The sequence below is a fragment of the Schistocerca nitens genome, chromosome 4 (genome assembly GCF_023898315.1).
Source record: "Schistocerca nitens isolate TAMUIC-IGC-003100 chromosome 4, iqSchNite1.1, whole genome shotgun sequence".
Taxonomy (NCBI): domain Eukaryota; kingdom Metazoa; phylum Arthropoda; class Insecta; order Orthoptera; family Acrididae; genus Schistocerca; species Schistocerca nitens.
The window spans coordinates 535,716,881-535,729,689 of NC_064617.1; the positions used below are offsets into that span (position 1 = coordinate 535,716,881).

General features: G+C 45.0%; 1 protein-coding gene across 1 annotated transcript in view; it reads left to right on the top strand.

Annotated features, from left to right (window-relative positions):
- Window positions 1–12,809, top strand: part of LOC126252420 (low-density lipoprotein receptor-related protein 4) — an 827,262-nt gene that overhangs the window by 166,021 nt on the left and 648,432 nt on the right. Inside the window, exon 3 of the mRNA XM_049953310.1 lies at window positions 7,513–7,865. Coding sequence (XP_049809267.1) covers window positions 7,513–7,865 — 353 coding nt within the window. The remainder of the gene's footprint in view (window positions 1–7,512; window positions 7,866–12,809) is intronic.

Consider the following 12,809-nt stretch of genomic DNA (forward strand, 5'->3'; position numbering starts at 1 on the left):
ACCTGAGACCATAGGCAGGAGCAGGAAATGGGCAATGAAAACGCCTAATTTCTGCTCCTGTTTCTGACTGGCTGTAAGCCTAGACTTTATAGCAGTCTGGAACTCGCGAAATAGAGGAGTCGGCCGGCAGCTCTTTTTGGGTTGTGGTGGCAGGTCGTGGGCCACCTGGAACGAAGTCTGTGTTTTAAACAGGTTATTATTATGGACGTCTGGCGTTAGTGATCCTTTGTGATCATCGAGGTTATTTTTCTGGTGCAGAAACGCTATAATTCATTCGAAAGTGCGTTCGAGTGTGCGGGCGACGAATTCATCTTAGACACTTTCTTGTTTTAGTCCGCCTACATAGCTAAGTGGTCAGCGCGGCTGACTGCTATGCGGAGGACACGGGTTCGATTTCCGGTAATGACAAGTATTTTTCCTTGGTGGGAAGACGGGAACGAGGTGCTCTCAGCCTAGCGAGGCCAACTGAGAAGCTACTATGCCAATTGGTAGTGGCTCCAGGTCACGAAAACTGAAAACAGCCGGGAGAGCGTTGTGCTGACCCCACTTCCCTCCATACCACACCCAATGAAGCCATTGACACGGTAGTTGGTCGGCACTGATGGAACAGCGGGGAACTGTGGACGGAGTTTTCGCTACTTTCTTGTTTCTTTTTCTCTCTCTCTCTCTCCCAACTGTTGCGGATTAGTGAACATTGGCTTGTCCGACAAAAAGTGTACACAATGTGTGACTTTTGGCTGCGGCCGCATGTGGAATTTGGTGCGACGCTACGGAGTCCCGAAGGCAAAGACGAAGGGAATGTTTAAGAATGTAGGTAAATGAAGATGAATAGGAAAAACAATCCTGTAAGGTTCGAATACAGTATTAGCGGTTTGCTGATTGACACAGTTATGTCGATTAAATATCGTAAGGCGACTAGGAATAGTATGAGGACGTACGGTCTGTTGCAGGAAAGGCCAATGGTCGATTTTATTGCGTCGGGTGATTCCAGCAAATTGTAGCTCATCTATAAAGGAGACAGCGTACAGAACATTAGTGTGACCCATTCTTGAGTACTGCTCGAATGCTTGGGATGCACACGAGGTCGCATTACAGGAAGACATCGAAGAAATTCAGAGGAGTGCTGTTAGATATGCCACTGGTAGGTTCGATAAAGACGCAAGTATTACGGAAATATTCCCTGGACTCAAATGGGAATCTCTAGAGACAAGAACATCGTCTATACGCCGAACACTATTGAGAAAGTTTAGAGAACCACAATTTGCGACATACTGAAGAACGATTCTACTGTTGTGTACATAGTTCTAGCGTAAGAACCGCGAAGACAAGAGAAATCGAGGCTCGTATCGAAGCGTATAAAAAGTCCGTTTCCCCTTGCATCGTTTGCGAGTGGAGCAAGAAAGGGATTGACTAGCAGTAGTACAAGCTATCCTGTGCCATGCACCATACTGTGGCTTCGGATTATGTGTGTAGATACTGTTGTAAACGTAGACTGTCGTCTCGGGAACTCTGTGGTGGCTGCCTGCAGTCAGTATTTATCATGACACCGTCGTAATTTCGGACCTTAAGCTTGTTTTAGACGAGAGGCTTTCTGATAAAAATCGACTACTCGTGAGTGTGGATCAAGAATTTGCTTTTAAATCAGCCGCCAACCACGTCGCCTGTGGGATATAGACGTGACTGTGACTGTGCCGAGTGCAGAGTTCCGAATCATGAGAATGCTGCAGTCTGCACAAACACGGGGACTTTGGCGTCGTGTGCTGACACTGGAAGTTAACCGATTACCACCGAGAACACTACTATTATAGTAATAGAATTGTGCTTATGAGTCCTCTTAACATTTTTTTTTTTTTACTTTGTTTTAGTGACGCACTGCAAAGATTGCACGAGAGCCCAGTATCTTTCCTACTAGTATTCTCCCACAAAACAGATGAAATGTCTGAAGGAAAAACCTAGACAGATAAAGTTTGAACAATGTATAAATAAGAACTTATTTAAAGGGAAAAATGATTTCTGTTGTCTTTTAGCAGCTCGTGGTCTTGCGGTAGCGTTCTTGCTTCCCGCGCAGGGGGTCCCGGGTTCGATTCCCGGCGGGGTCAGGGATTTTTCCTGCCTCGTGATGACTAGGTGTTGTTGTGTCATCTACTTCATCATCATTCATCCCCATTACGGTCGGAAGAAGGCAATGGCAAACCACCTCCACCAGGACCTTGCCTAGTACGGCGGTGCGGGTCTCTCCCATCGTCCGCTACGCTCCTAGGAGTGTGGGACCTCATCATCATCATTTAGCATTTAGAAAGAAAACGAAACACAAGGGATGAAATAATAATGCACTGTTCGCTGGCGCATTTGTTAAAATCTATTTTCTTCGTCAGATAAGCGTAGATCTTCAAAACGTATGAACAATACGTTTCCCATTCTTTTAGTTCTGAGTAATGTGAGAAATTTACTACAGTCTTTATAAGAACATCAATTATGAATTTTTCTTCGCTCATTAATAAACTGTGTTATCACTGCTTCTTCTTACATTCTGTTACGACAGGCAGGGTGATTCAGCTGCCCCTACCGATCCGTTTTATGCAATCCCCACTACGTCTGTATCAGCGAAGATATGCAGACAGGCGACAGCCACTTAGTTGACATAAGTTCGCTCTCAGAGCTTTAGGCGACTGTGAGCTGACGGAATCATGCTGCAAAAAATACAGGTGAGGATTGGCCATGAGTTAAATGTTATTTTTGGACCAAGATATACCGTACTTCTGCCAAACTGTGTCTCCAGTCTTCCTTTTGGTAATTAGCGGTGTATCGATACAAGTTTTGGATGTCTCTGTAAGTTTATTCCCTTTTGTAGTACTTACGAGTAATCTTTCATAAATGATCCAGAAACGTTGCCTTATTAAGTGTGTTGCACCGTCAGAAACAAAGAAATTGACAGGAGATATCAAAATGGGGAGCGTAGAAGTAACGGATTTCCGGCATACAACCCAATGAAAAGGTTAATATACAGGATGATTCAGCTGCCTCTACCGATTTCGTTTTATGCAACACAACATGACAGAACAGTGTTGTTTGTGGGTTCGCTTTGGAGACGTGAAGCACATTGTCAATTTGTCGCAGTAAAATTGGTAAAGTATACGAAGACGTTGAACCGTGAACTCACTTCAAAACTTTTTCTTAAGAATTTACTTTATTTACTAGCGATTGATGAAGAACATTAATACATTTAATCACACTATGTGAGCGTGGAAGTAGTTGCCAGTGGGTAACTGATGAAAACAACTCAAATTTCTTTCAACAAATGGAAATTTTATTCCTAAAATCTTTTTTTTTAACATATTTAAAATTATAATCAGAAAGCACCCTCTAAATATCAAGTTACAATTTATTCAGAGGCAGAAACAACAAATTTTTGACAGTATGAGTTTTCGGTTGAGAAACTTGCCGCTCCCTTTTGACACGGCTGTAGTCACGGCCGCTCACAACAACCTCTGATAGACTACACTGGCGCAAATCTGCAACACACCAGATTACTTTAAACTAAAAATCTTAACAACTCACACAAACACGTAAACTTTGCACCCCGAAGGAGGGATGGAAATGGTACAAAACACTAACATTAAAAGATTAAGTTGCCACCGAACGTGCAACTTGATAAAAAAAAAAAACACTCATACGGTGGAAGGGTGGCAACTTTATATACTAAAATAACCATTTAAATAAAAACCCATGAAATGCAGTCTTACATAAAATATACAAATTTAGCTAAACATGCTCTACATTACACATATACCGCCTCTCAAGGTGATAGGCAAGAGAAAAACATATTTCAGGAATTCGGCCGTTTCACTTCAAGCAATAAATTCGTTAACACCGAATCCGACAAACATTCCAGAGGCAGCTATTAACGTACGGCCGACCGACAGACAGACACTAACTGCCTAACAAATGCGGACGGGAGACAAACGAGCACGCTGGGGACGAGAGACTGACCAAGAAAACAAGTACAATTTAAGAAGTAAATGAAACAACATATCACCAATCACTTAACTTCTAATAAACTGCGATTTCTGGCGAAGAGCCGGCGCAGCACCCCCAAAACGCTCTCCCGAACCGTCCGCTGCCAGCCGCTTCAACGGACGTAGGAAGGCACGCCGATCTCCCGTCTCAAGGCGTCGCAGCTCGCGCCGGCCAGACCGATGTCGTGGGTTGACTCCTGTTGCTCTCGTGTCGGCCGCGAAGCCACTGCCCCCCGCTATACGCCGCGGCCCACTGGACCCACGTGGCGACCTCACATGCGCCGACGCTCAAGGCGGACAAGTCATCTTGTGTCTCAGTGCGCGACCGACCAACCGATCGATGCAACCGGCCTTAAAGGTCGATCCGAACGACAGACATACTGGCACTCCAGACGACAGACAGACACTGACTGCCCCACACTGACCCAGCTGACCAACTGACCCCTGGCGAGCTCATAGCGCCCCTTAAATGCACGTGAACAGGCAACCTTCCCCCTTTCCCACCAGAGGGAGACACCAAAGCTGCGTTTGCGGCGCCACCGCGAGAAACAGAGGGCGACTGCTTCACACTACGCGCTGCGGCGCGCTCTTCAAAAAATGGCTCTGAGCACTATGGGACTTAACAGCTATGGTTATCAGTCCCCTAGAACTTAGAACTACTTAAACCTAACTAACCTAAGGACATCACACAACACCCAGTCATCACGAGGCAGAGAAAATCCCTGACCCCGCCGGGAATCGAACCCGGGAACCCGAGCCCGGGAAGCGAGAACGCTACCACACGACCACGAGCGCGCTCTTCAAAACAGCAATTTTTACCACGGTTCAGACGTCTTAGGCCTATTTTACAAACGTTGTATACGAAACTACTTAAGCACATCAACATCAGCGTGTTATATAATAAGTGGGTTTTCATTGTGTTATGTTCCAGAATGTTATTACTTCCACATTTTTCATTTTGAGGTCTCCTGTTAATTTTGTTGCTCGCAATGGTGAACACTCTTTATAAGGCAACATTCCTGAATCATTTACGAAACATTATTTTTAAATACTACAAATCGAATAAACTTACAGAGACATCCAAAACCTGTATGACTACACTGCTAATTACACAAAGAAAGATTGGAGGCATCTGGATGAGTGTGCAGAAGGAAGGGATATCTTGGTACAAAAATATCATTTAACTCATGGGCAGTCCCTACTTGTATTTTTTACGGTACTGTTCGGTTTGCTAACGGTCGCCCAAAGCTCTGAGAGGGTACTTATATCGATTATATCGTTGTCGCCTGTCTGTATACGGTCCCTGATACAGACGTAATGCAGGTTACGTAAAACAGATCGGTAGGAGAGCTGAATATACTGATTTTATAGTAAAAAACATGGCCCCTCGTACCCTTAATACCACGGTTCAAGTGCTTAACTGCTCAGGAAATAGTTCTCGCAACACACGCAGTTTTGACGCTGACTTGTTAACGAAAACGACCACTCGTAGCAGGCGAGGCTCAGTCTTGTAATATAACAGCAGGGGCGCTGCTGCAGAAGGAAGGGATATCTTGGTACAAAAATATCATTTAACTCATGGGCAGTCCCTACTTGTATTTTTTACGGTACTGTTCGGTTTGCTAACGGTCGCCCAAAGCTCTGAGAGGGTACTTATATCGATTATATCGTTGTCGCCTGTCTGTATACGGTCCCTGATACAGACGTAATGCAGGTTACGTAAAACAGATCGGTAGGAGAGCTGAATATACTGATTTTATAGTAAAAAACATGGCCCCTCGTACCCTTAATACCACGGTTCAAGTGCTTAACTGCTCAGGAAATAGTTCTCGCAACACACGCAGTTTTGACGCTGACTTGTTAACGAAAACGACCACTCGTAGCAGGCGAGGCTCAGTCTTGTAATATAACAGCAGGGGCGCTGCTGTAGACCAAAGCCTTCTAGATACAGGCCTACGCACAGCGGCCATATTGGCACGTGACGTCACAAACTGTTGGCCATCTTATCTTCAGTCGGCAGTCCTGTTGGTGTGTATGTTGTGTTGAAAGTGTGTGACACGTGAAAGTGATATGTATTTCATACTGTATTCGCCTACAGTTCTTCAAAGTATGGGATACAAGTGGTGCGTTCCCTTTTGCCAGGGAAATTATAAATCCCAAAAAGGCATGAAACTGCACATGTTTCGATTTCCCAAATGTGTGAAGTTGAGAAATCGCTGGATTGCAGCTATTCCCAGACAGTAATTTGTGTCTACAGAACATTCAAGGGCAAGTAAATGACAAAAAATTTGTAGCGTGTTATTTGTTTCCACTGCACCACATTTGCCAATTGTTTCTAAAAGCAGTTATGTATCATGTACCAGCATCATTTGTTTCTTAATTCTGGACCATTGCTGCGAGGTTAACACGAAGCTGGCTGTGAAATGTCTCTCATATTTGCAACTATTGTCACACAGAATAGTTATATTAATTAGTGTGACTCGAAAATGTTTAGTATTCCTTATCATTCCTACCAGATTATTGAGTTTATAAGAAATTTTATTTGGAAGAGCTACAGAATGATTTTGTTCAGTTTTACATATACAGCTATTCGGAAATAATTTCAGTTTGAGTAAACTATCTTAGAAAATTGCTTTAATGAATTCAGTGTTCGACAGATTAAGCGGTATAGAAAGCAGAATTTCGAGGTAAGTGCATTATGATTAAATTAACAGCACTCTGTGACACGAAATTCAATCAAGGATATAGGAGAAACAATCTTTTCATGTTTAAGGTTCTAAAGTTCTGGAGAAACAGGGAAATAAAATATTTATTCGAGTGTTTTGATTTATTAAACATTATACCGGGAGGTGCTCCATTTCGTCAAATGAATTGAGTTTCGTGTGAGATCAGCAAATTTTGAAGTGGAGAGGAAAATTTACGAAAATAACCAAGGAAACAAATTCTGAAATTCTGTAGGAGCTCCAGCTGCTTTATTTAAAAGCGAAAACGTCTGCTTGTTGTTGCATATAGCCGAGTTTTTACTGCAAGAAAGCGTAGCTCCTGAGGTAAAAGACAGAATTTAAAATTACGGTTTGTATTCAAGCCTAGAAACGCGTATTTAAGGCAAATCGTCAGAATAATTTTACATCTTGAAATAACATAGGGCAGTTTTGTTCAGTTACTTAATGCACTGATATAAATTTCCATACTTTCATTACAAGGACATGTAGAATAGGAAAGCACGAGAATCTCTATGCGGTCTCAGCTCTAAAACTCGTAAAGTTCGTATAGCTGAAGAGCGCTTAACAGGAGCGTTGCGATACAGACCCGGCCATCAGTATGTGACGTCACAAGTGTGCGCGCAGGCCTGTAGTCTAGGTGGTGTTGTGTAGACTCGCTTGCCACGAGTGGTGGATTGGTACAAGAAAATGGTTTGTACGGAAGGGGTTTGACACGGCAGATGCCAACCGACACGAAGTGGACACGTTCCTTAGCAGGTGGTTGTTTTGTGCAGGAGGCCACGTGGGGATGTACGGCAGCGGCGCGGTGCGCGTGCTGCCGCCGCCGCCGCCCCCGCCGCCAGCGCACCTGTACGGCGGGATGTGGCCGGTGTACGTGCCGGGTCGCGTGGCGCCGGGCTACCAGCGGCCGCGCGGCCACGGCTACGGGCTGGCCGTGCTGCCCGCGACGCGCCACCGCCACCCGCCCTCCTACGAGGCGGCGCTGCGCGCGCGCCTGGTGCCCGGGCCCGCCGTCTCGCGCCACGGCGGCTACCCCAGGCTGCCGCCGCCGCGCCTCATGCCGCAGGGCACCGACGCCGACGGAGACTTCGCCGAGCGCCCCGACGCCGACATCCGCCACAACGAGGTCAGTCCCGCCGCCTAAGTCACACCACCCCTCGCTACGAGCGAATGCAACTTTCCTGGATCAGGATAACACTAACTCACCATTCACAACCGTCGTATCTGCGTAACTAACTCACTAAAATTTCTCCGTTGCAAACTAGCACAGAAACCGCATATATACAACCACGATAGACTAAAACAAGGAATCATTTCCCTGCATTGCCTATACTTAAATTTCGAAGTAAACACTTCATTGTAGGGAGCACATTGTGCTCATGTGGGAGCGATCTAGTTGCTTGTAAAACAATAAACTGGTAGCCAAGATCGCAGGAATACTTTTTACTCCATGATTACCTGTTTCCGCGAAACTAAAGCCGCCATCATCGGGTCTAGGGAGAACAGAAAACACTATAAAAGTGGGCTTTTTTTTTCTTTACTGAATTTCAATTCCCCCCGAAGGGGGAGGGCTGGCAGCAGCTTAGTATGCCGCTCTTCAGCCTACAGACTTTGTTAAAGAGATGAACAGAATAAATAATAAAAGCAGGCGATAAAATCGGAGACTTAAAGAGAAACATGGCGAAAAAAAAATCGTGGAACTTAAAACAAAGAACAGAGGGATGATAAAATACATACGAAGCAGACAGGTAAAACAATAGACAGACAATTAAAAAACACGGCGACAGTCTGGTTTCTGTTCGCAAAAGATATAAAATTCACACCTAGCGACAGCATGGTTTCTGTTCGCAACATGAGAAAGACGAACAACACTTAACAGTCACTGAAACACTGCACTAAAAAGTTGGCGAATGTGACATACCACAGCCGAGAGCAGGTGGGGGGAAACAGGACAGATGATAGAAAGATAAAAAAGGGGGGAAGGAGAGGAAAAGCGAAGGGGGGGGGGCGAGGCGGAAAAGGAGCCGATGGAGGATGAGGACCCATAAGAGGGGTGGAAGGTGCTGGGCAGACGCGACAGGGAGTGGGGAAGGCAGAGGAGGGGAATACAAAAGGACTCGGGGGTGGGGGGAGGAGAAGGTAGGTAGGGAGAGGTTTGGTGGGGAGAAAACAGGATGGAATGGGGGGTGAGAGGGAGCCCAGGGAAAAGACAGAGGAAAGGAGGGGGGGATCAGAGTTGATAGGAGGGACAGATGGAGGGGGAGAGGGCATCATCCGGGAGGGGGAGTTGATGGAAGCCACCTTGGGAAAGGAGATATAGGGTGTAGAGATGGAGGGTAGGGGGGTCACAAAAGTGAAGGCGTGGCAGGGGGTGGGGACGGGAGAGGAGAGGAGCAACTAGGGAGTGAGGGGGATCAAGGCGGCGGGAGGTGTAAAAGTGGGCTTGGATTCCACTTATACAACATGTATCATGTATACATATAAATTTAGTTACATACCTTAGGACACATACAGGTTACGACATCAAGGCAAACAATGATGATATTAATAATTGCCTACAACACGCAGGTCCCACAAAAAAATGGTTCAAATGGCTCTGAGCACTATGGTACTTAACATCTATGGTCATCAGTCCCCTAGAACTTAGAAATACTTAAACCTAACTAACCGAAGGGCAGCACACAACACCGAGTCATCACAAGGCAGAGAAAATCCCTGACCCCGCCGGGAATCGAACCCGGGAACCCAGCGCGGGAAGCGGGAACGCTACCGCACGACCACGAGCTGCGGACGCAGGTCTTACAAAATTGTTGTAAGTAGCACATAGGCGTCCAAGAGAGATGACATTATAAATGTTAAGTGTCTCCATCACATACAAGCGCAAGCTAGGCACTACCGCAATTTCTGGGTCTGTTCTTGCGCTACAGGCCGCGTCGTGAGATGGCGCTAGCAGAAGAGGCGCCAATGAATGTCACAGCTCGCGTCATAGCAGGCTCTGCGTGTGTGGTAACACTACGTCATTACGGCTTGTACATAATTCTAGACATTACTGTATCACGTAAACATATACAAAACTTACGAAAGCTGCAGACCTACACAACTGCACATCTTCCTGGTCACGTATACGACATATCGAAAAGCAAATGCAAATTTCATGAGAACTGCGGAATTACAAAAATGTACATCTGTCTGGTTCTATACATAACAAGATACGATCATACATAGATATTTTATGGGATTTTCAGGGTTATACACAGCACATCAGTCTGGTGATATATAAAATCTACCGAGAGTGTATACAAATTTTAAGAAGATTACAGGCTTACACAGTGCATACCCGTTTGGTCATACATAAAAATACCAATAAAACACACCTTCCGTATGTGCCCAGATTTTTCCAGTCATATCAAAAGCACATCTGCCTGGTTACATGTAAAACATACCGAAAAGAAATGCAAATTTTCTGGGACTGCCGAGTTACACAAATCCACATCTGTCTGGTCATATATAAAACCTACCAAAAGTCATATACAAATTAAAGAACACTGCAGGGCTACACAAATGCATATCCGTCTGGTCTTATATTAAAAAGCATACCGATAAAATACACATTGCGTATGAGCCTATGGGTTTTGGTCTTAACAAAACCACTTAATAATGGAAGTACAACTACGTGGCAGCCTTCTGTAAATGAACCACAGTCATCTAAGTGGAATCCAAGCCCACTTCTATAGTGTTTTCTGTCCTCCCTAGATCCGATGATGGCGGCTTTAGTTTCGCCGAAAGCGGTTATCATGGAATAAAAAGAATTCCTGCGATCTTGGCTACCAGTTTATTGTTTTACAAAACACTTACTTCAGTATTAGCAACTAGCTGTACCTGGCCACACTTTGATGCGGCTCATTTTACTTAAGCGTAAAAAAAAAAAAGAGAAAGTACGCAGCCGGCCGCGGTGGTCTAGCGGTTCTAGGCGCTCAGTCCGGAACCGCGCGACTGCTACGGTCGCAGGTTCGAATCCTGCCTTGGGCATGGATGTGTGTGATGTCCTTAGGTTAGTTAGGTTTAAGTAGTTCTAAGTTCTAGGGGACTGATGACCACAGATGTTAAGTCCCATAGTGCTCAGAGCCATTTGAACCATTTAGAAAGCACGCAATCCAAATATCTATGGAAACTGCAATACATCCTAATCTCCTTCCCTACCCTGTCTCTCTGCATCTCCCCCTCCACCTTTCTTCGTCGGTCTGCTCCTTCTTGCCCCTCTCTCCGTCCATCACCTCCTCCCACTCTGTCTGTCCTTCTTCTTCTCCTCCCCCCCCCTCTCTCTCCTTCGGCCCCCTCTCTCTGCCCCCCTCCCTCCCTCAGTCCATGACCTCTTCCCCGCTTCCTCTGCCCAACTTCTCTTCCTTCCCCCTCTCTCCGTCTCCTCCTGCTCACTCTCGTTGCCCATCTCCTTCCTCCCATTTTCCATGTCCATTTCCTCCCACCCCTCTGTCCCTCCTCCTTTCCCACCCCCTCTCTCTGACGTTGAGCCTAGTTTATTGTTATTCCAAATTCAAATTCTGTAGTTATAATTTCTAATCATAAACCAATAAGCTGTAAATACAGCTTTCCAGGGTTACCTACCAACGTTTAACTATTGTATATTGTATACAGATATATATTTATATACTTGCAAGTATATATCTATATGTGTCTAAATATTTATTGTACTAACGTGTAAAAATTTGAAGCAAATCGGAAACGTACTTTTTGATATTTTCGGTAACAATTAGAATTAGCTACCTAAAAACACGCACGTATTAGAATCCAACATAGTTTGAAAATTTCAGAGCTATCAGTCGACAACTTTCAGAGATCAGAGATTAACGATTTTGAACATACCAACATTTATATTTTTGTAACGTTTCCCCTTTTATTACATACGTATTTTACATATATACCAGATGGCATTCGAGTAGGTACATAAAAAAGCGTAAGTATTCGAATGCAATGTACCGTGAAACTTTCAAAGCAACCTGTGAACAACTTTCGGAGATGAGATGTTGAAGAAACGAACATATACTTTTGTTCTTATATAGAAACTGTAAATGTTCCTAATTGCAAAATCCGAGAGTTTTTGACGAAATGCTTTCAAATTTTGTCACAACGTTGCACTGGAATATGCATGTGTTCTTATATACGTATTATTAATATACGTAACATATAATTTTTATGTATTTGATAATAGGGAGAAGATAATGTGCACTAATAGGTGATCGGATACTTCCGATAAGGTTATTTACTAGTTACAGGCACAAATATCAGATATCTAAATCCATTTGTGCAATGGAAAAAACCATTCCTTATTTCATTTTAAATACACAGTCCAACTACTCCTCTCTAACAATGTCACCTGGATGCCAACCGCCACTAAGGTGTTATCACTAACCACACAGCCTAAGGGGGCCTTTTGTGGAGAATGCGGGGAGCGAAAGATTGGCATCGGCTGGTAGCAAGCTGGCTGCTGTAAGAAGCCCCAGCTCCTTCTCCCAGGTGGTGGTGGTGGTGGTGGTGGTGGTGGTGGTTAGTGTTTAACGTCCCGTCGACAACGAGGTCATTAGAGACGGAGCGCAAGCTCGGGTTAGGGAAGGATTGGGAAGGAAATAGGCCGTGCCCTTTCAAAGGAACCATCCCGGAATTTGCCTGAAACGATTTAGGGAAATCACGGAAAACCTAAATCAGGATGGGTGGAGGCGGGATTGAACCGTCGTCCTCCCGAATGCGAGTCCAGTGTGCTAACCACTGCGCCACCTCGCTCGGTCCTTCTCCCAGGGCTGCCACACTATTGCTTATAACAGAAACAGGATGATACGTTACCTGTTGACACAAAGGTTAACTAATCTGCACTAAACAAAAATTAAGAGTGTCATTGCCGGCCGCTGTGGCCGAGCGGTTCTAGATGCTTCAGTCTGGAACCGCGCGACCGCTACGGTCGCAGGTTCGAATCCTGCCTCGGGCATGGGTGTGTGTGATGTCCTTAGGTTGGTTAGGTTTAAGTAGTTCTAAGTTCTAGGGGACTGATGACCACAGA